The 23,045-nt window shown below is 43.1% G+C and overlaps 1 protein-coding gene across 1 annotated transcript in view; it reads right to left on the bottom strand.

The window, feature by feature from the left end:
* Positions 1-23,045, bottom strand: part of VSIG10 (V-set and immunoglobulin domain containing 10) — a 59,001-nt gene that overhangs the window by 5,669 nt on the left and 30,287 nt on the right. The window contains exons 3-5 of the mRNA XM_006865506.1: positions 13,510-13,812; positions 4,984-5,244; positions 1,684-1,977 (exon numbers count right to left, since the gene is read on the bottom strand). Coding sequence (XP_006865568.1) covers positions 1,684-1,977; positions 4,984-5,244; positions 13,510-13,812 — 858 coding nt within the window. The remainder of the gene's footprint in view (positions 1-1,683; positions 1,978-4,983; positions 5,245-13,509; positions 13,813-23,045) is intronic.

Below are 23,045 nucleotides of genomic sequence, written 5' to 3'. Positions count from 1 at the left end.
TAAATACATACATACATACATGGGATTTTAAAATGTGACATTCAGGATAGCAATAGCTTATCCCAGAATGAGACTGGGAAGGGGTCTACATGTAGGGTTGCCAGAGTAAACACACAGACCCAATGGATAATTTGTACAGTATGTCTCAGGGCAATATTTAAGGCGCATATACAAATAGCTGCTGTTAAGTTGACTCCAGCTATCGCAGCCTTTTGTACAAAAAACCCCAAAATGCTGCCCAATTCTATGCCATCCTCATGATGCACAGCATGTTCCAGCTTACCTTTGCATTTATTGTGCCAAGCCATCTCACCGAGGGTCTCCCCTGTCCTTACTAGTCATCTGCTTCCCCAAACACGATGTCCTCCTCCAATAGCAACCAAAGCTAGCAAAGTCAGACAACACTCTGCTGTGCTGCATGACGTTTTTTCCACTGGCCAATTTTCTGCAGTAAATTTCCAGACCTTTCTCCCTACTCTGCCTTTGTCTGGAAGCTCTGCTGATACTTGTCCACCATGGGTGACCCTGCTGATACTTGAAATATTGGTGGTATAGCTTCCAGCAACACACAAGCCACTACAGTATGCCCAACTGACAGCTGGGTGGTAACTTGGAGACACACTTAAATTTTAAAAAGTATTCAATGACTTTTAAAATTTTAAATAAGCATCTTGTTTTATTATTTTATTTCTGTTTCTAAATCTAGCCACCCTACTTATAGGTAAGTTCAGTGATGTGGTATATCTTAAATGGACTGGTATTGCCATCATGCTTTGTAATTTACATATCCGTTGGTATAAAATGTTGTTATTGTTAAGCACCATTGAATCGGTTCTGAATCACAGCTACCCTGCAGAGGGTTTTCAAGGAGTAGCTGGTGAGTTTGAATCCTGTGGTCCAGTGCTTATCTGATAGGCCAAACCAGATATATAATAGATACCAATCATTTTCTTGCCAGGATCAGGCAGGGTTTTGCTCCACTGTGCACAGGAACGCTATTGAGTCAGTACCGATTTGATGGCACCTAACAACAACAAAGCAAATGTTAAGGAGCGCTGGTGGTGTGGTGGTTATACACTTGGATGCCAAACAAAAGGTCAGCAATCCAAACCCCTGAGTCACTCCGCTGAAGAAAGACATGGCTGTCTGCTACTGCGAGGACGGAAGCCCTAAGAACCCTCTGGAGCATCCCACCCTGTCCTATAGGGATGCTTTGAGTTGAAATTAACTCATCAGCAATGGATTTGGTTGGGGTTTAGTTCTTTGGTTTTTTGGTTTTAAGCAAATGTTAGAGATTTAGAAGGGGAGCTAGGTGGCTCTGTAGGATAGGCACTTATGGACTGGGAACCATAAAGTTCCAGACTGCAAACCATGGTGGTTCCAGCCCACCAGCCACTCTGCAAGAGAAAGATAAGCCTTTCTGCTCCCACAAAGATTTACAGTCTCCAAAATCCTACATGGGGTCGCGACCCATCGGAAGCAACTGTGTGGCACTCAACAACATCACCAACTACACAACATGTAGATTCAGGATTGAGCAATCACTTTTCCCATCCACCTGGTGAAGCGAGAGCCAGGCAGACACACCCTCTGCCCGGGGGCACTGATTACAAGCAGGAAAGCCCCAGGTATTTCCCTCAACCCACAGCCCGCCTCCACTTGGACTACTCTCTCACATCCCACCTTTCACCAGGAGCCAGATGTCCACCTCCTTCACACCCACGGCATTCTCAGCCCGGCAAACATAGTAGCCCTCATCCAAACGCTGGGAGCAATTGCGGATAGTGAGGGTGGAGCTCTGGTCATGCTGGCTGATGAGATAGCGTGCACTGGGCTGGATGGGCATCCCGGGATGGGAGAGGTTCCTCAGCCACAGGATCCTGGCAGGAGGGTAGGCACCAGACACTTCGCAAGTGAACGTCACGTTGCCTCCCACAAAGCAAGTCTTCATGGGATTAGCGGCAAGGGAGGGACTCCCTGGAGATCAGAAGGAGGACAAGGACAGTTTTTTAAGGTGATTCAAACTGTGGCGCAAGATCTTCAAGAATATGGTTTCCTTCCTGACTAAAGAACTCCAGGAATTTCAGTACTACACATGGCCTTACGGAATGATGCAAGTTAATATTTATCCTTCATTGTTACATATATGAACAGTGTATGTAACAATTCATTCTCACAACCCTGTTCATATACCCACTTTTCTGAGGAAGACACTAAACACGGAGAAGTAACATACTCAAAGATCAACAACTAGGTTTAGGTGGGGCTAGGGTTTAGGGAGACCCACCATCCTGGTTTGCATAATGTTGAGTTTCACTCATTTTATAGATTTCATCAGTAGTTCTTGTACGTTAAATATCATAGACAATCATTTTGCTTACCCATCTACCAGCTAAAGAGCATTTAGACACCTAGCTTTTGGCTCTTCTAAATAACGCTGCTTTGAATCTCTCCCATTTTCCAAGTCAGCAGTGCAGTTATCTTAAATGATGATTTCCCTGAGACTTTCCCAGTAACTTCCCTATCAAAGGAACAATCAACTAACTGCAGACATTGAATATGGAAGAGGTCACAAGCTGAGGGATTCAGATGGCTTTCTGGAAGCTGGAAAAGACAAGGACATGAATTCACTCCTAGAGCCTCTAGAAGAAACATAGCCATGCTGACCAATTTTGGACATCAGACCCTAGAACTATATAACACAGTGCATTTGCGTTGCTTTGAGCCACTAAGTTTTTGATATTTTGTCATAACAGCAATAGGAAACCAATACACCCAACAATTATCCTCCTAGGTTACCTACCTAAGGGATATGAAAACATATGTCCACACAAAAACTTGTACACAGAGCTTCAAAACAGCATTATTCAGAAGAACCAAAAACTGGACATCTAAATGTTCCTCAGCCAGTACATGGGTAAGCAAAATGATTATCTACACAATTAAATATACAAGAACTACTGATGAAATCTACAAAGTGGATGAACCTCAACATTATGCTCTAGCTAGACACACAAGACCACAGAGTACATGATTCCATTCATATGCACTGTCCAGAAAAGGCAAATTAAGAGACAGAAGTCAGATTCACGGCTTCCTGAAGCTGAGGGGGGAATGAAGAACGCCAAGACGAGGACACAAAGGAACTTTCTGGAATGATGGAGCTGTTCAAAAACGGGATTGTGGTGATAGCTAAGTAGTTCAATACATCTGCTAGCAATCACTGAAGTGCACACTTAACAATTACAATCCTGGGCAAAGTTTATGATATGAAAACTGTTTACTTTAATAAAGCTGTTAAAGAATTATCATACCAAAAAAGGTGGCAAGCCACATATTACAAGATTCTATTTATATGGCACAGCCAGAAGAGGCGAACTCACAGAGACAAACAGCGCTTCGGAGAACTGATGGGAGGAGATAATGGAGAGACTGATAATAGCTACAGGGTTTCTTTTGGGGGTGGGGGGAATGTTCTGGAATTAGTAGTGATGCCTGTACAACACTATGAATGTACTTAGAACCACTGGACTATATACTTTAAAATGGTGAATTTTACATGATGTGAATTACATCTTCATATTTTAAAAAACTGCAAACACCAAAAACCAGGTGGCAGGGCAGCTTTAGTCTACAGGCCAATTTGCTGACCCCTGTCCTACCAGAGAAAGCAAGTCTTGGTTCCCCATGAGGCCCAAGGCCTGGTAGAAGCCCTGATGTTTACTGGATGAGTCAGAAGGAAGGTCAATCATCCAACTGATACCAATCTCAGAAAGCAAGCATCTGGCCTAACAGGATTCACTTCTCACATGGCAGGTTTCCACAGCTACATCCCGGGGATTATCCCAACACACTGAGGAATAGTCTTGCCATGGCCCATAGAGGTTGACACACTCTGGTCCCTGCCTCCTTGTCCAGTCTCACTTGTTCCTCAAACACACCGAGATGGTTTCCATCTGAAGGCCTTTGCATTTGCGGTCCCTCTGCCAGGAATACTTCCCTCTCAGCCCCTCACCTGGCCAGCTCTTTCTCATGCTTCAGGTCTTGATATGAAATATAAATGCTTCCAAGAGACCTTGCCTGCCACACTGGGGAAAGGGCTCTCTTCTTTAAGGGACTTTATTTTACACTCACAATTTTAGTTTCCTCAAAATTCTTTTCACAATCTGAACCTGTTCTCTCACTTTCTGTCTTCTTCTTACCTCCACCCCACCCAGAATTTAAGCTCTGTGAAAGCAGAATGGTGGTTTTAAAAACAGGTACAGAAATTCCATGGTCCTCTTCCTTTCAAAGACTGGGATAATCTTTTCAATTCCACTTGAGTATGGGCTGCTCTCTGACTCATTTATAACAGAATCTGGCATAGGTGATGTCATGGGACTCCAAAAGTTAGGTCAAAAAAAAAGAAGATCTCTTCTGCCCAGCTCACTCCCTTATGGATCAGTGACTCTGAGGGAAGCCAGGAGCCATGTTGTGAGGCCGCTCAAGCAGCCCTGTGGAGAGCTCTAGGTGAACAGCAACCCACTTGCCAGGAGTGTAAGGAAGCATCCTGGACATAGACCCTTGTGGTGATTTCAGTCCCCTAACCTCCCAGTTTCCCAGCTGAGGCCCCAGATGTTACAAAACATTATGCGCTGCCTGTCTGAATTCCTGACCCACAGAAATCCTGAGCTATTAAATGATGATTGCTATTTTAAGCCACTAAGTTGAAATACAACTTATTATATAATAATAGACAACTAATACATGAGCTTCACCTGTCTAATGCACTGCTCCATCTCCAGCCCCTAGACTGTGCCTGGGATATAACAGTTGCTCAACTGATATTTGTCAAATGAAAGACAGTTTGAACTAGAACCAAGAAAGGAGGGCATTCCATTCACTGAGACACCGTGGGAAGTCTTTCTAGACCTTCTTTCAAATGATTCCCCCAGGAGAAAGGCTGGTGAACCCCAACTGCAAGACAAGGCAAGTCCAACTCACTGATTTGTAGCATGCAGCTGGCTCCGGACTCTGGGCCCATGATGTGGTTCCCAACACACTTGAACTTCTTGCCATCCGACAGCTGGGATCGGTCCAGCCTTTCCACTCCCAGACTGGACTTCCCCACGACCACACCGCCTGGCTCTTCTGACCACTGGAACGTTGGGTTTGGGTATCCCCCATCCCATCGACAGGTGAGCTGCAGATTGACCAATCCTGGTGACATCTCTGCCCAGCATTGAGGGGCTGATGGAGGGGGGTCTGCAAAACACCAGGGAAAAGGCTGGTTTAGTGTCTGGTGCTAAGATTCACCATTGGATTGGCCCTAAGTATTTCAGAAACACAGCACCAGAGGAGCATCAAGCCTAGTTAGGGTTATCTCGAACTTCACACACAGATTAGCATCTATGAGTGTTGGATAGTTTTATTTTTTCTTTTCCACTAAGAACAAGCTTTGCTCCATCTTTCTGAGGCTGATCACAACCCCAGCCCCAACCTCCAAACTAGTACATTTATTCTCTCTTGCTTTTTCCAAACCAGGCACCTAACCTCACCCTTTCCCTACATCTTTAATCATCTTCTGCACTGGTGCATTTTCTTCTTTAAGAAGTACTCAGACTGCACCTCTCTCGAAAACTAAAAACATTCTGTACTCTCTTTGCCCTCAACGAATTACAATATAAATGGAACCAGAGCCCAAAACATACTCAACTTTAGCCAAAAGCTTTGTTTTAATTAGTTCTGACAATCACCAGGTGTCCTTCACTAGATGCCCTTGTATCTCTGAGGGTACTTCATCTTTGCGCTATCACCAGCCACATGTGGCTATTTAATTATTTATTAATTGTTTTATTGATGCTGAAAATATACAGAGCACAACCCACTTCCATTTGAGAATTTCTACACATAATGACCAGTGGCATTGGTTACGTTCTTCACGTTGTGCCAACATCTCATTACTTGTTCTAGTTATTTCACTTCCAGATACTTTACCTCCATGCACCCTCTCTTCCCAACCTTGTCATTTACGCTTTAAAAGAGGTGTTGCCCCTTTGGTCTTACGTCGTTTTTCGTTGTTGTAAAACACACCTACGATACTAAAGGGTGACAGTCAGTACTCTTTGAGCTAAGCTGAAACTTGAGTTAAAGGTGACTTCAGGGGATAGTTCCAATTCTACTTGGGAGGGAAGACAGGTTCATAGTCTCAGGGAATCTTCTGGCTTCAGTAGTTTCAGCAAGTCTGGATACTTTAAGAATTTGAATTTCTACATTTTTCTCCCTTTTATCAAGATTTATCTATTGTGTTCCTAATCAGAATGCTGACTAGTGATGGACAGGCACCATATAGTTTCTCTTGTCTCAAGACAATTAGTTAATGAAGACAATTAGTTCTATAGTCCAATTTCTTCCCTAATTCTTGAGGTTCTTGGTTTCTCTTGTTCCAGACAAATAAAGATCATTTGTTGTTGTTGTTAAGTGCCAGAGAGCCGGTTCCAACCCATAGGGACCCTGTATAAGGTTTCTGAGGAGCGGCTGGTGAACTTGAACTGCCCACCTTGCAGTTCAAATGGCTTTGCAGTCTGGTGCATTAACCCACAGCGCCACCCCAGGCCTCCAAAGATCATTAGTAGTGGGCTATTTAAATTAACTAGAATAAAATGATAAATTCCATTCCTCCATCTGACGATCCTTATTTCAAGTGCTCAGTAGCATGTATCTAGTGCTGTTGTTATTAAGAAGTGCAGTCGAGTCACTTCTAACTCAAAGCAACTCTGTATAGCGTTTCTGAGGTATCTGGTGAGTTTGAACTACCAACCCTGAGGTTCAAACCAACCTTGTGATTCAGTGTTTATCCTACAGTGCCACATAAGTGCTGTTATTAGACAAAGCAAAATGGACCACTTGTATTCTCACAAAAAGTTCTTCTGTGAACAGATGCCCTAGCAGGAGGCATGTGGGAGACCAGGTGAAGAGGATAATTTCTCACAACCACCATCACTACTATTGTTCTTTTTGTATGCCATCAAGTCAGTTCTGACTCATAACGACCCTGTACAGGGTTTCCAAGAAGCAGCTGGTAAGCTAGAACCACCAACCTTGTGGATCAAACCGACCTTGCAGTTCAGGGCATTAACCACAGCGCCACACCAGGACTCGAGCTGCCAAAGGAACAAACAGATCTGTGTTGGAAGAAATACAGCCAGAGTGCTCCTTGGAGACCAGTATGGCCACACTTCATCTCTCATACTTTGGACGTATTGTCAGGAGGGACCAGTCACTGGAGAAGGATATCTTATTTGGTAAGCTGGAGGGTCAGAGAAAAAGGAAGACAGACCCCCAGCAAGATGGACTGGCAATATGGCAGCATCAATGGGCTCAAGTGTGGCAACAATTGTGAGGTTGGCCCAGAACTGAGTAGTGTTTCAGTCTGTTATGCACAGGGTTGCCATGAGTCCGTACCGACTTGATCAACAACAACAACCATCCATCAGTATCACTCCTTTGAACACTGGAATATTTTTTAAACCATGAGTTTGTTGTTATTGGAGTCCTGGTGTGGCACTGTGGGTTAACACGCTGGACTGAAAAGTCAGTTTGAACTGCAAAATCAGTGGTTCAAGCTCACCAGCCACTCCTTGGAAGCCCCATACAGCGTCGCTGTGAGTGGAACCAACTCGACAGTACTTAACAACACAATGTTGTCACAGATGTTAAGTGCTGTTGAGTTGGTTCTGACTCCTGCCCGGGGTTTCTGAGGCATTCAGTCTGTGCGGGAGCAGCAAGCCTCATCTTTCTCCTAAAGCGTGACTAGCAGGCTCAAAGCGCGGACCTTGTGGTTTGCAGTCCAGTGCTTATTGTATGGAGCCACCATGCTCCCATGCACATATATATTACTAAAACAATACAAATAAAAATTCAATAGACATTATGATTAAGGTTGAGTGTCATCTTGGCTGAGTTAGGGTTCTCTGGTATGCCGGTTAAGACGCAGTCATCCTCATGACAAGATCTACTCTGGGCAGTCAATCAGTTGAAAGGGAGTTTCCTTCGGGCTTTGCAATGAATATATATGGACATTTGGACAAAGCTCTCTAGATTTGTGCTGTGGATCCGGTATCTGGCTCTCTTCATCTGACCTCTGGCTCTAGGGCCTTCAGCCAGCAGCCTGCTGCATGCCCACCCATCCTTGGATTCCTCAGTCTTTGCAGCCTGTGAGTTGGCAGTCGGTGGTCTAACTTGGAGATCTTGGGTTCATCGCCTCCTGCAGACACATGAGTCAGGAGAAGCCGACAGCCTGACATGGGACCCATAGGCTGGGGACTTGCCTGCCTCTAGGACCGAGTAATCCCTTGCTTGAGACAAATCTCTATCCATAAATATGAAACTTCACTGATTTTGCTTTTATAGAGAGCACAGCGTAAGACCACAGGTTACATACAAGACTGGAAAGTACATACTTTCCATATCTCATACTTATTAATAGCTATGTAAATCTATATGCATAACTATGTATGTATGTTGTTGTTGTTAACTGCAAATGAGGGGAGTTCAAAAGTTTGTGGAAAAATGGAATTAAAACATAATGAAAGTTTCCACAAACTTTTTGAAGCTACCAGGAGTGTGTGCATGTGTATGTAACTACTGTTGGTGGTAGGTACCGATGAGTCAATTTTCAACTCACAGTGACCCCACGTGACCAAGAAGAACTGCCCCATAGGGTGGTCTTGGCTGTCCTCTTTATGGGACAGATTGCCAGGTCCGTCTCCTGCAAAGTGACTGAGAAGTCCAAACCATCAATCTTGCGATTAGCAGCGAAGCTTAACGGTTGTGCCACCAGGAGTCCTGGTCCTGTGGGTTAGGCATTCAACTGCTAACTGAAAGGTTAGCAGTTCAAACCCACTAGCCACACTGCAGGAGAAAGATGAGGCTGTCTGCTCCCACAAAGATCTACAGTTTTGGGGGCCCTACAAGGCATCACTATGAGTCAGAAGTGACTCAGTGACAGTGGGGTTGGTTTTGGTATGTGTTGTTCGTAGGCGCTTTTGAGTCAGTTCTGACTCATTGCGACCCTATGCACAACAGAACACAACACTGCCCAGTCCTGCACCATCACAGTTGTTACAGTTGAGCCCAATGTTGCTGTCACAGTGTCAATTCGTTTCTTTGGGGGTGGGGGGTCTTCCTATTTTACCAAGGACGACCTTACTGAGCCCCCATTTTACCAAGTTTGATGTCCTTTTCCAAATACTGGTCCCTCCTGATAACATGTCTGATGTATGAGAGATGAAGTCTGGCCATACAAGCTTCGAATGAGCATTCTGGCTTTTACTTCTTACAACACACAGATTTGTTGGTTCGTCCGGATGGCCTTATTCAATGTCCAACTTTCACATGCATACGAGGTGACTTTAATTCTCAAATAGCAATCTTTTCTCTTTAACTCTTTATAGAAGTCTTGTGCAGATTTGCCTAATGCAATCTGTCCTTTGGTTTCTTGACTGCTGCTTCCATGAGTGTTGATAGTAAATCTAAGTAAAATAAAGTCTTCCACAACATCAATCTTTTATCCATTTATCATGATGTTATTTATGATAAATTATGTTGTGAGTATTTTTGTTTTCTTTGCATTGAGGTGCAACCAATACTGAATATTGTAGTTTTGTTTTTGTTTTTTTTATTTAATCTTCATCAGCAAGTATTTTAAGCCCTCTTCACTTATAACAACCAAGGTTGTATCATCTGCACATCACAGATTGTTAATGAGACTTCTTCCAATCTTGATGCCATGTTCTTCTTCATATAATCCAATTTCTCAGATTATATGCTCAGCATACAGATTGAATAAATATGGTGAAAGGATCCAACCATGGTGTACACCTTTCCTGACTGGCAACCATTCAGCCTCCCCTTGTTATAAAAGCTGCCTCTTGGTCAATGTACAGGACCTTGATGGCATTGGGAGGAATGGAAATTCCAGAACAAACTATGGATGATGTTGTGAAGAACGCACATTCCAGAACACTTAAAAGTTCTGGAATACCCATTCTTTACAATGTCATCCATAGTTTGCCATGAACTACAAAGTTAAAAGTCTTTGTATAGTCACTAAATATAAGTAACCTTCTTTCTGGTATTCTTGGCTTTCAGCCAAGATCTGTCTGATGTCATCAATGATAGGCCTAGTTCTATGTCCTCCCCCAGCAAGATGGATTGGCAAAGTGGCAGCATCAATGGGCTCAAGCATGACAGCAATTGTGAGGTTGGCCCAAGATCAGGCAGTGTTTTATTCTGCTGTGCATACGGTCGCTGTGAGTCCGTACAGACTGGATGGCACTTAACATCTATGTCCTCTTCTTCATTCAGCTTAAATTACTAGCAATTCCCTGTTGATGTACTGTTGCAACCGTTTGTAAATTATTTTCAGCAAAATTTTACTTGTGTGTGATACTAATGATATTGTTTAATGATTTCTGCATTCAACTGGATCACCTCTCTGTAGAAAAGACACAAATATGGGTGGCTGTCTTCTAATCAGTTAGCTAGGCAGCTGGTTTAAAAACATTTCTTGGCACAGAAGAGCGAGTATCTCTTTCAGTGCAGCATCAATTTGCCGAAAGACTTTAATTTGTATTCCATCAATTCCTAGAGCCTTGCTTTTCAGCAATGTTGTCATTGCAGCTTGGGCTTCTTCCTTCAGTACCATTTGCTCTGGACCATATGCTGCCTCTTAAAGCATCTCCTTTTGGTACAGCGATTCCGTGTATTCCTTCCATCTTCTTTTGATGCTTTCTTCAGCATTCAATATTTTTTCCATACTGTTGTTAATTGTTGGTAAGTATCTTCAAGTCAGTTTTGACTCATGCCTACCCTGTATGTGGTTTCTAAGGAGCAGCTGGCAACTTTGAACCATCAACTTTGTGGTGAATAGTCTTATCCTTCAATATTTCAAGTCAAGGCTTGAATTTTTTCTTCAGTTCTTTAGCCTTGAGAAATACTGAGTGTATTCTTAGAATACTTGACTTTGCCTTCTTAAGCTACCCTTTGAAATGTTCTGTTCAACTCTTTTACTTCATTTCTTCCATTCGTTTTTGCATCTCTATGCTCAAGAGCAAGTTTTAGAGTCTCTTCTGACGTGCATTTTTCTCTTTTCTTTCTTTCCTATATTTTAAATTTGCTTTCAGTTTGACCTATTGCTTTCTTTATATATGATGTTTTTCATGTCATCCCAAAGCACTTCTGATCCTGGTCATTAATGTCTAATGCATCAAATCTATTCTTAAGATAGTCTCTAAATTCAGGTGGGATATATTCCAGGGTTTATGTTGGCTCTTGTTCACTTGTTTTAATTTTCTCATCTTCAGCCTGAACTTGCATATGAGCAATTGATGGTCCATTCCACAGTCTGCCCATGACCTTGTTTAGACTGATGATATGGAGTTTTTTCACCATATCTTTCCACGGATGTAGTTGATGTGATTCTTGTGTATTTGTTTTGGTGAGGCCAAGGTATATGGTCTTTCATGTTGTTTATAAAACATATGTGCAATGAATAAATCATTGGTCTTTCAAAATTCTCTCATGTCATCTCCATCATTGTTTCTATCACTAAGGCCATATTTTTCAACTCTTAATCCTTCCTCTTTGTTTCCAACCTTCACATTCCATTCACCGGTAATTATCAAGACATCTTGACTGCATGCTTGATCAGTTTCAGACTGAAGAAGTTGGTGAAATTCTTCAATTTCAATTTCACCATCACTGGCTTTAGTGGTTGACTTGTATATTTGAATAACACTGGTATGAACTAGTCTTCCCTGTAAGCCTACGGATACTGACCTATCACAGACAGCACAGTTCTTCAAGATCCATCTTGAAGTGTCCTTTTTCACAATGAATATGATGCCATTCCTCTTTAGTTTGTCTTTCCAAGCATAATAGACCACATGACTGTCAGATTCAAGATGGCCAATACCAGTTCATTTCAGCTCACTAATGCCTAGGATACCGATCTTGATGTGTTCCATTTCATTTCTGATAACTTCAATTTTCCTAGATTCATACTTTGTACATTACATGTTCCAATTATTAATGGATATTAACAGCTGCTTATCCACATTTTGGAGTCCTGGTGTGGAGCTAAGAGTTAATGCTTCAGGCTGCAAAGCTGTTTGAATTGCCGGTTCAACCGGCCGTTTGAACCGGCGGTTCAAGCTTACCAGCTGCTCCTCAGAAGCCCTAATTAGGGTCGCTATGGGTCGGAATCAACTTGACGGCACTTAATAACAACTCCACATTTTGAGTTGTGCCCTCTCAGCAAATAAAGGCCCCGAAACTTTTACTCCAGTCATATCATTAGGATCCAGCTCTACTTTGAGTAGGCAGCTTTTCTCCAGTTGAATTTTGAGTGCCTTCCAACCAGAGGGGCTTATCTTCCAGCACTGTATCTGACAATGTTCTCCTGCTTTTCATAAGGTTTTCAAGTGGCTAAACGCTAAGAAGTAGTTTTCTTCTCCTTCTTTCTAGTCTGTCTTAATCTGGAAGCTCATATGAAACCTGTCTACCATGGGTTTCATTAAAATACCAATAACATGGTTTCCAGTATCACAGCAACACGTGAGCCACCAGAGCATGACAAACTGATAGGTAGGTAATGGGATTTTGGTAGACATGAATATACATCATGTTTTAATATGTTTTATGTAACACACATACATGACAATAAATTTGACTCTTATATGGATAGATGGGCATGTGGCAGCTACAGGATAAATGAATGGAAATATACTAAGATGATGGTTCAAAATACAGTTGCCCTAGAGTCGACTGTGACTCATGATTCCCCCACAGGGTGTTCAGTGACTGATGTTTTAGAAGTAAATCACCAGGCCTTTCTTCAGAAGAACCTCGGGTGAACTTGAAATGCCAACCATTCAGTTAACAGCCAAGCCTGTTAGTAATCTGTACCACCCAAGGACTGAAGTGATGGTTAAATTGCAGCTGATGTTTTCCACAATAGGCACATATGGCTTTGTGTACAATAAAGGACATTTATGACAGAAAGCACAGAGGCTTTTCAAGGCTCTAAATACATAGGAAACGAAGACTGTGTTATTTTCCTGCCCACTAATGTGTTGTTCTGATGTCCCCTCTCCTTGGCACAGATTAACTGTAAGCACACACTTCATTTCTACAGTGGTTTCTGTCCACGATACTTGTGTACTTGAACAGCTGGTTCCTAAAAGGAGGTACACAAGGGCCTAAAAGGCTGCAGCGGGTTCTGCCCATGTAGGTGAGCAAGAACGTACAAGGCTCAGCAGGAGTTTCCTACAGAAGCTCCGTTAACCCCAATTAGCAGCCAGCTTCGAGAAGAAGTCACTCTCTGCTATGTGGCCTCTCTGAAATGTAGCATCTACTCTGCGTGTGTGTGTGCTGTCCATGCACTGTGGACATGCATCAGGTACGGACCATGCAAACACACAGTTCACACAAGATTAAAGGGAAGGGAGAGGGTTGCTTTTTACGCACGGTAGACCAGGAGTTCTGTGGTCTCCTCGTGATGTCTGCTACTGAGCATGTTCATGGCCAAACAGGTGTAGTTCCCTTGGAGGTTTTGTGACACCTGTAGCAGCGCGAAGGAACTAGCTGTCAGGTTGTTTCCAAAGGGCTCCATCCTGGAATCCGGGGCCCGGAACCACCACTCAACCATGGGTGGAGGCCAGGAGGTGCTGTTGCAGCTGAAGTTCACTTGGGTGCCCCTGGCAGCATAGTGCGTGCCATTGGGGAGCTTGCCGGTGGCGGAGATGTTGACTTCAATCTGATAGGGACCACCTGGGAAAGAGAGGAGCGGGAAGGAATTGGTTACAGACAAGTTCATTTGAGATCCTTCCTTACCAGCTCGGATGCATCAAGGATCCAGAAGTGGATGACCAAAATATCTGAGTGCTCTGACATACTCTCCCATCCACTCCTTAGCAATAATGTGAGCTTAACCGGGGAATAAATCCCTAGAGGAAAGGGAACATACACATTGCCCTTTAAGAAACACAGTACAGTAGAAAAGGCATCTGTACAGAAAAGAGTTAATATTGCAGGCCCAAGACAGCTCTCCTAGAAAGGTCTGCTTACAAGGTGGCGTTCGGCTGGTACATGGGAACTTGGAATTTGTGAGTGGTGGTGGTTATGTGCCATGGAGTTGGTTCCGAGTCATAGTGCCCCTATCTAAGGTTTCCGAAGCTGTAAATCTTTAGGGGAGCAAAAAGCCTCATCTTTCTCCCTTGGAGTGGCTGGTAGATTTGAATAACTAACATTTAACCCACTGTTACCAAAGCTCCTTTGGGAGAGTGCCCACCAGTTCCAGAACCACTTAAGAGTGGCTCACTGTGCCTCAACGATTTACACAAACACTGTGGTTCATGCAGAACACCTGCTTTCCTTTGGGGATGTGAAATTTGGGTGCTTGCTCAGTAGAAAGTGCCTATGTGACCAACCCCAAATAAAAACCTGGGTTCTCTCTTCTGCACAGAGCTTCCACATAGACAACATGGCATAGGTGTTATCACATCTCATAGCTCGAGTATGAATCCACAAAGAGTCCAACTGGAGCCTGTACCTGGGTTCCCCTAGACTTCACCCTGTGCACCTTTCCCCAAACGTCCTTTCACAAATCCTAGCGGTGAAGAAATCTGTTTGTGAAGCTGTGGATCCTCCTAGAGAATTGCTTGGACCTGGGCATGGTTCAGGGAAACCACAACTCAATACCTACCTGAAAGACAAGAAACACTGCTTCTATTCACAACTTAGAATTCCAATGATTAGCTCTGAGACCTTGGACAAGTTACTTAACCTCTCTGGGCCTCCATTTCCTTAGCAGTAAGATGGATGATGGGTGGCCTGGAATAACAGTACCCACTTCGTGGAGTTAAGATTAAATAAACTAAAAAACAACAACAGCACAAAGACTGGAGGACACCCAAAGACTATTACTCTGAGGTCACGCTGCATCTAAATAACTAACGAGAATTACCATAAAATACTGTGTGCCTTTAAAACCACAACCATATGACAGGGACTTTACACCAAAGATGAGAAGGCAAGAAGGCAGGGAAACTAGACCAATGGAAACAGAACAATCAGAAGGCAAACGATGAGAATGTGCACCCACAGTGAGAACTAATGCCACTGAGCATGTTCTGTGGAAACTGTTTAAGGAGGACTTAAACTGCTACATAAACCTCACTGGAAACACAATAAACGGATTCTTTGATAAAGATTGAGTTGTTGCCCTACAGCCCCCAGAATGGGTCCTGGGGAGTTGGGAGCATTTAATAAATGCCAGTTCTATCTTGGCTACCCTCTTATTTCTGAATTTATTTATTTATTAATTTTTATTGTGAATTAAATGAAGGTTTACAGAAAAGCTCTTCAGTTTGACACTCAACAAAATCCTATATTTGGTTTCATTACAATGGTTGCAACCTCCTCCATGTACTAACAGTTAACAGTGGTGGTGGTGTGCCATGGAGTCAGTTCCAACTCATAGTGACCCTGCATAGGGTTTCTGAGGCTGAAAAATCTGAGCAGAAAGCCTCATCTTTCTCCCGCAGAACGGCTAGTTGTTTCGAACTGCTGACCTTGAGGTTACCAGCCCTACTCGTAACCCCTATGCTACAGAGCTCCTTAACAGTTAACATTTACCTCTATTCACTGTAACTACTGCGTTCCTCCCTGGTCTCCTGCTATGCTCATCTTTCCTAGACTAACCTCCCTCTTGCCTGGCTGTCACCCATGTTAACAAGTGTCTACTCTCTAACCCCTGAATAATTTTCCCTTCCCACCGCCCATAACAATCATATATTCTTTCATTAAGAAAATCTTTTTCAAATTTCTTACAATGGCCAAATACAATATTTGTCCTTTTGTGACTGACTTAATTTCATTCAACATAATGTCCTCCAGGTTCATACATGTTGTGCGGTGTTTTGCAGATTTATCGTTCTTGAGTGTTGTGTACTATTCCATTGTGGATATGTACCACAATTTGTCTAATCACTCTTCTGCTGATGGGCATTTAAGCTGTCTCCATCTTTTTTATGTATCTCTGGTAGACAGCATATTGAAGGATCCTGTTTTCTTATCCATTCTGCTCTCCGTCTCTTAACTGGTGCATTTAATCCATCGACATTCAGTATAATTCTCGATTGGTGTGAACTGATTGCTGTCATTTTGGTGTGTGTGCTTTTGTAGTACTGCTGATTTCTTTGTTCCACATAATTTTCTATGCTGAATTCATTTTGTTTGTGGGTTTTCCCTTCATTTTAATTTCTGTTGTATTAATGTTTACTAAATCTTACTAATTTTCCACTTTTAAAATTTTGATGTGCAGTGTATTAGTCTTCTTTCAGTTGACCCTGCAATTTATTAATTTTTCCCTATTTAAAACAGTGTGTTTCCTCTTCAGATCTACTTGACTTCCTCACAATATTTAAATTCTAAATCTACACTATTCCCTCTTTTTGCTCTGTAGTTGACTTCATTATAAAGTGGTATCTCTGGTTCTCTATTTTCTGTCTTGTAGTTTTATTTCATTTTAAGAACTTCTATACCTGGAGCCCTGGCATAGCACTCTGAGTTAATGCACTGGACCACTTGGTAAGTTTGAACTGCAAAGTTGATGTTCAAGCTCACCAGCTGCTCCTTGGAAACCCTATACTGGGTCGCTATGAGTCAGACATGACTCCACGGCACTTAACAATACCTGGATTGAGTTCTGGGTGGTGTTGTCATGTATGGTAACCCCAGGTTGTTGTCTGTTGTTGTTGGTTCTCAGTCCAAAAAACACCCTTTAGCATTTTTTTGTAAAGCTAGTCTGGTCATTACAAATGTCTTTAATTTCCGTTTATCAGAAATGTCCTAATTTTACCATCATATTTAAGGGACAGCTATGCTGGGTATATCATTCTTGGTTGGCAATTTTTTTTTTTCTTTCAGTGCTTTGTATGTTTCATTCTTGCCTACATGGTTTCTGCTAAGAAATCCAGGCTCAGTCTTATTGGTTCTCCTTTACTGGTAACTTTTCATTTTTCCCGAGCTGCTCTAAGGAATCTTTCCTTGTCTTTGGTTTTAGAAAGTTTGATTATGATATGTCTTGGTAATTTTCTTTTGGGATCTATCTCGTTTGTGGTTCATTCAGCTTCTTGTATGCTTACCATCTTGTCTTTCATGATCTAAGGGAAGTTTTCCTCCAATAAGTCTTTTAAATTTTCTCTCAGCTTTTTATTGTCTCTTCCTGTTCTGGAATTCTGATCAGCAATAGTTGGTCCTCTTCAGGGTGTGCCACTTAACTCTTAGGCTTTCTTTGGACTTTTTCATTCTTTTTTCTGATTGTTCAGCTAGCATACTAGTATTGAGAGATTTCTCTTCACATTCACTAATTCGGGCTTCTACTCCTTTTAAATCACTCCTTTGCCCTTTCAATGAAGTGCCCATTTCTGAAACCTGAGCATTAATTTTCTGGATTTCTAAAGGCAGGGTTTGTATTGTTGCAAATTTTGCATAAAAGAAAGAAATAAAAATAGATACTTAGAAAAACCAGGGTGAGAAAAGATGAAAAGAACGAGTAGAGAGTAGTAAAGGAAGATCAAAAGGGGAAAAAAGAGGGAGGATGAAAAACAGAAGAAAAGAAGATAAAAACAAAAGTGGAGACAGAAAGGATAAAATTCAAGGGAATGGAAAGAGAAGAAGAAGAAGAAAGCATAAACAAACTAAAACAATCAAACAAACAAAAAACAGTGCATCCGTTGGGCCTGGAGAGAAAACTCTAGGGGACACCTGCCAGCCATGGAGACAAGCTGGGGAAGGGAGGGATGTGACAGCAGAGTTCCTGGCCCTAGAAGGAGTTCCTACTGGCCTCGGTATTATCTATGTTCAGGGCACTCCATCTAGAAGTAGTTCATGGAGGCCCCTGATGCAGCTGGTTTCAGTGTCTGTAAAGACCACAGGGCAGCTAGAGACAGGGTGGCTGGTTAAATGCTGGTCTGGTAGATCTATGGGTTCTGTAGTCTGGAGCCAAGTCCATTGGAAGCCAGGCACCAAAGTGGCAAGGCTGGGTCCTCCTCACACTGTCATGGCTCCTAAGCACGTAGCTCTGAACTCCCGGGAAGCAGAATCTGTATGAGGGATGGAGAAGGGTAGGAGGTGGCCATACTCTGCTCACCAGGGAAGCATGGGGCAAAAGGCAGTGCACCTTTTCCATCACCTGTGTGAATGTGCTCTGCCAGGCCTCCCTTTGTTCACAGGATGCTTAAGCAGTACCTGGTCAGCCATTCACCAGTCAGCCGCCCTCTCTCACGGTCCCTGCTCAGCTTCTCCTCCCAGCAGCACCCATTCCACTTCTCTAAGCTTTCCTCTGTAGTTCAGAGAATTTTCATGTGTATGTTTCATTTGGTCTCTCATACCTGTGCTGCAGAGGGTTCGTGCAATGCATCTGCCTAGTCTGCCATCTTGCTGCAAGTCTCTCTTGAACTTCTTATTCCAGAAATACTTTCCCACTGTTGGTCCCCAGTGGATCTAAGATGCCACATCTCCTTTGATGCAAGGAATATATCTGACACCTGTTCCTACTAAAGCAACTTACTGCATAACCCCTCCTACAGACTTCCTCTTTGAAAAAGAAAGAATCCAAGAAAGACAATGTTTAGCCTGAAGGAATAAATCCAAAGCTAGAGAACTGTGAGCAGTAACAGGTCAAGGGGAAACAATTGCTTGGGGGAAATAAAAAGTTTTCCCAGACCCTGGAATCACAGCAACTACTTAACTATGTCTGTGGTCATTTTATAATGATAGACGCTGTGGGCTTCTGCAGACAATATACATGTGAAATTTCTGCTGGAATCATGTCACCTCCCACAAAGAATGGATGGAAAAAAGAGGCCTGGAGAAAACTTAGACTGTGGCTGCAGAGGTACTCAAGTGTCTCATTCACTGTTGTTGGTGAGGTGGTTAGGTATGCAGACCAGCAGGTCCTAGGTACTCCCAGCATTGGCCTCCATCCAACTGTCAACGCCCAGGCCAACCCACCAAGCCCTGCAAGAAGACGCACCTGCTCTTGAAAACTGTGGTCTGGAGGCCACCATGACCTGGCATGAACAGTAGAGAACCCAGAAACGGGCTGAGGCCAGCACAGTTCCCAACAAGAAACGGTTAATTATGGGGAGGGAATAGGTAGAAGATGTGTTGTTGTTAAGTGCTATCGAGTCAGTTCTGACTAATAACCACCCTATATAGGGTTTCCAAGGAGCATCTGGTGGGCTTGAACTGCCGACCGACCTTGTGCTATGCAAACCAGTGCTGATCCTACATTATCGCACTAGGAGTCCAAGAGAAAGAAAATCCAATGAGAGAATCAAAAAGGTCTCCTGAATTTGTTAAAAGTGGTCACTATGAACATACTCTGGGTTTTGTCTGTGTTTTCCTTTAAGTATGTGACACCCTGTTACTGCTTTTCTGGGGTCCTTTTCCTATTCTGACTTACCCAGAGGAAGAGGTTTCTTTCCCTTCCATCATTCTTGCTAGAGTGGACATTCCTAAACAGAAACCAGAAGCCCTTTTTGCTTGCAGGATGTTGGTAGTAATCACTCCGGAGAGACAGACAATGGGGAGGAGACAAAAATAAAAGTACAGATAAATAAAACCACAGGGTGGCTACAAATGCTCAGCATCTCTTCCGAAAGTTTCAGTTCTCAGCCCAGTGGCTACAACCTCAGACTCTGAAGGCAAGTCCTGCTGCAACTTACAACCAGATGACCTTGGGTATCTGCTCATTCTCACTTTCCTGTCCTTCCTATGAAATACGGCAAACAGTAATAATTTACATCTCTGGGGTGTTGGGGCGTTTGGCACATGCTCAGCTTTTCAGTAAATGTTATCTGGTATTATTATCACCAGTATCGTATTTGTAGACTGGTTCTACAGCCAAACGAATACCAAACCAGCTGCCATCCAGTTGATTCTAACTCACGGTGACCTAGTAGGTTTCAGAATAGAACTGCTAGGTAATTTCCATATTCCATTGGATCACCTTTCTTTGGAATGGACACAAATATGGATCGCTTCCAGTCAGTTAGCCAGGTAGTTAGCTATCTTGTAAATTTATTTCTTGGCATAGACAAGTGAGCACTTTCAGCATGGCTTCTGCTTACTGAAACATCTCAGTTGGTATTCCACCAATTCCTAGAGCCTCGATTTTTCATATTTTCATAAATCCCTTTGGTGCAGCTTACACTTTTTCCTTCAGTACGATGGGTTCTTGATACGTGACCTCCTGAAATGGCTGAACAGCTTCTACCAATTCTTTTTGGTACAGTGACTGTGTACTCCATCTGTCTTCTTTGGATGCTTCCTGCAGCGTTCAGTATTTTGCCCATAGAATCTTTCCATTTACAAGTCAAGGCAAGTCAAAGTTTGAATTTTTCTCTTCAGCTTTTTTTAGCTTGAGAAATGTTGAGCATATTCTTCCCGTTTGGTTTTCTACCTCTGGGTTTTTGCACACTTTACTGTAATTACTGTCTTCTAGAGCTACCTTTTGACATCTTCTGTTTAGCTTCTTAAAATACTTCATCATTCTTCATATTCACTCTATTTACTATACATTCAAGAGCAAGTTTCAGAGTCTCTTCTGAGCTCCACTTTGGTTTTTTCTTGCTTGCTTGCTTTCTGAACAACCTTTTACTTTCTTCACGTGTGATGTCTTTGATGTCATCCCATAACTTGTCTGCTCTTCAGCCATTAGTATTGACTAAGTCTACAAAGGGACTTCAAAAAATTCTTGGAAAAATGGAAATAAAAGATAATGGAGTTTTTCAATACCTTTCTGAAGCCCTGTCTCTAAATTCAGGACAGATAAACTTAGGATTGGAGTCCTGGTATGGTGTTGAAGGATCAGCACTGGACTGCTAACGGCAAGGTCAGCAGTTCAAACTCACCAGCAGCAACTCCAAAACCTTATCCAGGGTCACTATAACTCAGAAGCAACTCTATGGCACTTACCACCACCACCAAATTCAGGCTGCACACCTGCTCGTCACTTCTTATTGTGCTGTTTAAGTGCCATCGAGTTGGTTCTGACCCATAGCGACCCTATGTAGGGTTGTGAGCTAGAACCACCGACCTTGTGGTTCAAACTGGCTTTGCAGTCTAGCACATTAACCCACAGTGCCACACAAGGATGACTGATGATACTGTTATCTTACATTTTACACTTATGACAACTCTGAAAATATTCTCAGGCAGTGACTCCAATGTTCCGGGCGATCTTGAATGATACACCAGAACTTTGGCAACAACTGGGCTATGCAAGGGATGGTGGCCAACCACCGTTCACCTTCTCCCATTTCTCCATGACATTTCAGAGGGCACAGGGTGAAGGTAGGACAGCTTGAGGTCACAGTGAGGCAGCAGAAGGCCAGACATCGTAGGATGTTGGTGAAGGGAGGCAGGAAGACTTGGGCCCAGAGCAAACAGAGGACAAGTGGGGTCCCTACCAAGAGGGGCTGGAGGGATGCTGTGGGCAACACCTGATCACCATGACCCCCACCCTAACCTGTGGGTTCCCTGGTACTGGGAGATATGATAGGGTAAGGAGCTAGTTGTGCCAGACACATCCTATGATGTGCAGGGCAAAGGAATGCCCGATGGACAGTAAGTCCTTCAGGACCCTGTCTCCACAAATGGTGCAAAGCCCAACTCTCATAACATTGATTTCACAAAACCTCCTGGTCTTTGGAACCTATGCCAATAGGTGAGGAGTGGGTATATATTGGATCTTGCGGACTTGTTTTCAGCTTTAACTTCAATTTGCATATAAACAATTAATGGTCTGCTCAGCAGTTGACCCCTGGCCTTGTTCTGACAGATGATATCAAGCTTCTCAGTCACCTCTTCCCACAGGTGTAATCAATTTGATGCTTATCTATTGCATCAGATGAGGTCTGTATGTATAGTTACCGTTCATGTTGTTGAAAAAAGGTATTTCCAATAAACAGGTTGTTGGTCTTGTAAAACTCTATTGTGCAATCAATATCTAGCATAATTTCTATCACCAAGGCCCCCTTTTTTTTTTTTTTTTCATAATTAGCACAGAATATCATGCAATATAATGCCATAGGATGAGCCCCTCAGGTTGGAAGCCAAGCAAATTACACCTGTAGAAGAGCTACCTTCTTAAAGTAGAGTTGAGCTTAATGACACGGCTGGCGTGAAGCTCTCAGGACCTTTATTTGCTAATGTGGCCTGCCTCAAAATGAGAACAACCCACTGCAAACACCCATTAGTAACTGGAACACAGAATGTAGAAAGCATGGATCTTGGGAAATTCAGTTTCAAAAATAAAACTGAACACAAGACTGCTATCTTGGCTGAAGCAGAATGGTATTCACCACTTTAAATCAGACAGCATATGGTCTACTCTGATAGGAATGAAAAATTGAAGAGGAATTGCATAGCATTCTTCATCAAAATAGAACAATTTAAAAATCCATCCTGAAAAGCAAGGTTGACAGTGATAGGATGATATCCAAATCCATGCAAAGAAGACCAGCTAATATGACTCTTACTCAAGTTTATGTTCCATGTTAATGCCAAAGATGAAGGAATAGAAGATTTTTACCAACTTCTATCATGGAGGGTGGCAGTTAAATGATGTGCGAGAACTGCACAGACCTGGTGGAGGTGTTAAATGAAACCCAGACCACGGAGCGGCGGGGTGAGAAGTGTCTGGAGACCAGGTCGATGGAGAGACGCTGCCTAGCGGGAAGAGGCTGCAGGGGCCGGCCAGGCTGTCCTACTTACCCCGGACGCGAAAGCGCTGTCCTAGCCTAACCTAACCGTTGGATCCTGGCTTTGAGGAGGGGTGGACCAACTTAGAGACACACAAGTGCAGCCCAAAGCATCTCACTACAACCCAGTCACCCCTGCTGCGCTTCCGCCTCTTGATTGACATCCGAGGATGGAAATCCCGCCTTTGAGCCGGACTTAAGGGCCCTAGCACAAGGAGATTCCTATTTAAC

The sequence above is a fragment of the Chrysochloris asiatica genome, unplaced genomic scaffold, assembly GCF_000296735.1.
Source record: "Chrysochloris asiatica unplaced genomic scaffold, ChrAsi1.0 scaffold00078, whole genome shotgun sequence".
In the NCBI taxonomy this organism is placed as follows: Eukaryota; Metazoa; Chordata; class Mammalia; order Afrosoricida; family Chrysochloridae; genus Chrysochloris; species Chrysochloris asiatica.
Note: the sequence above shows the minus strand (reverse complement) of the source record. Positions and strands in the feature narration are given on the sequence as shown.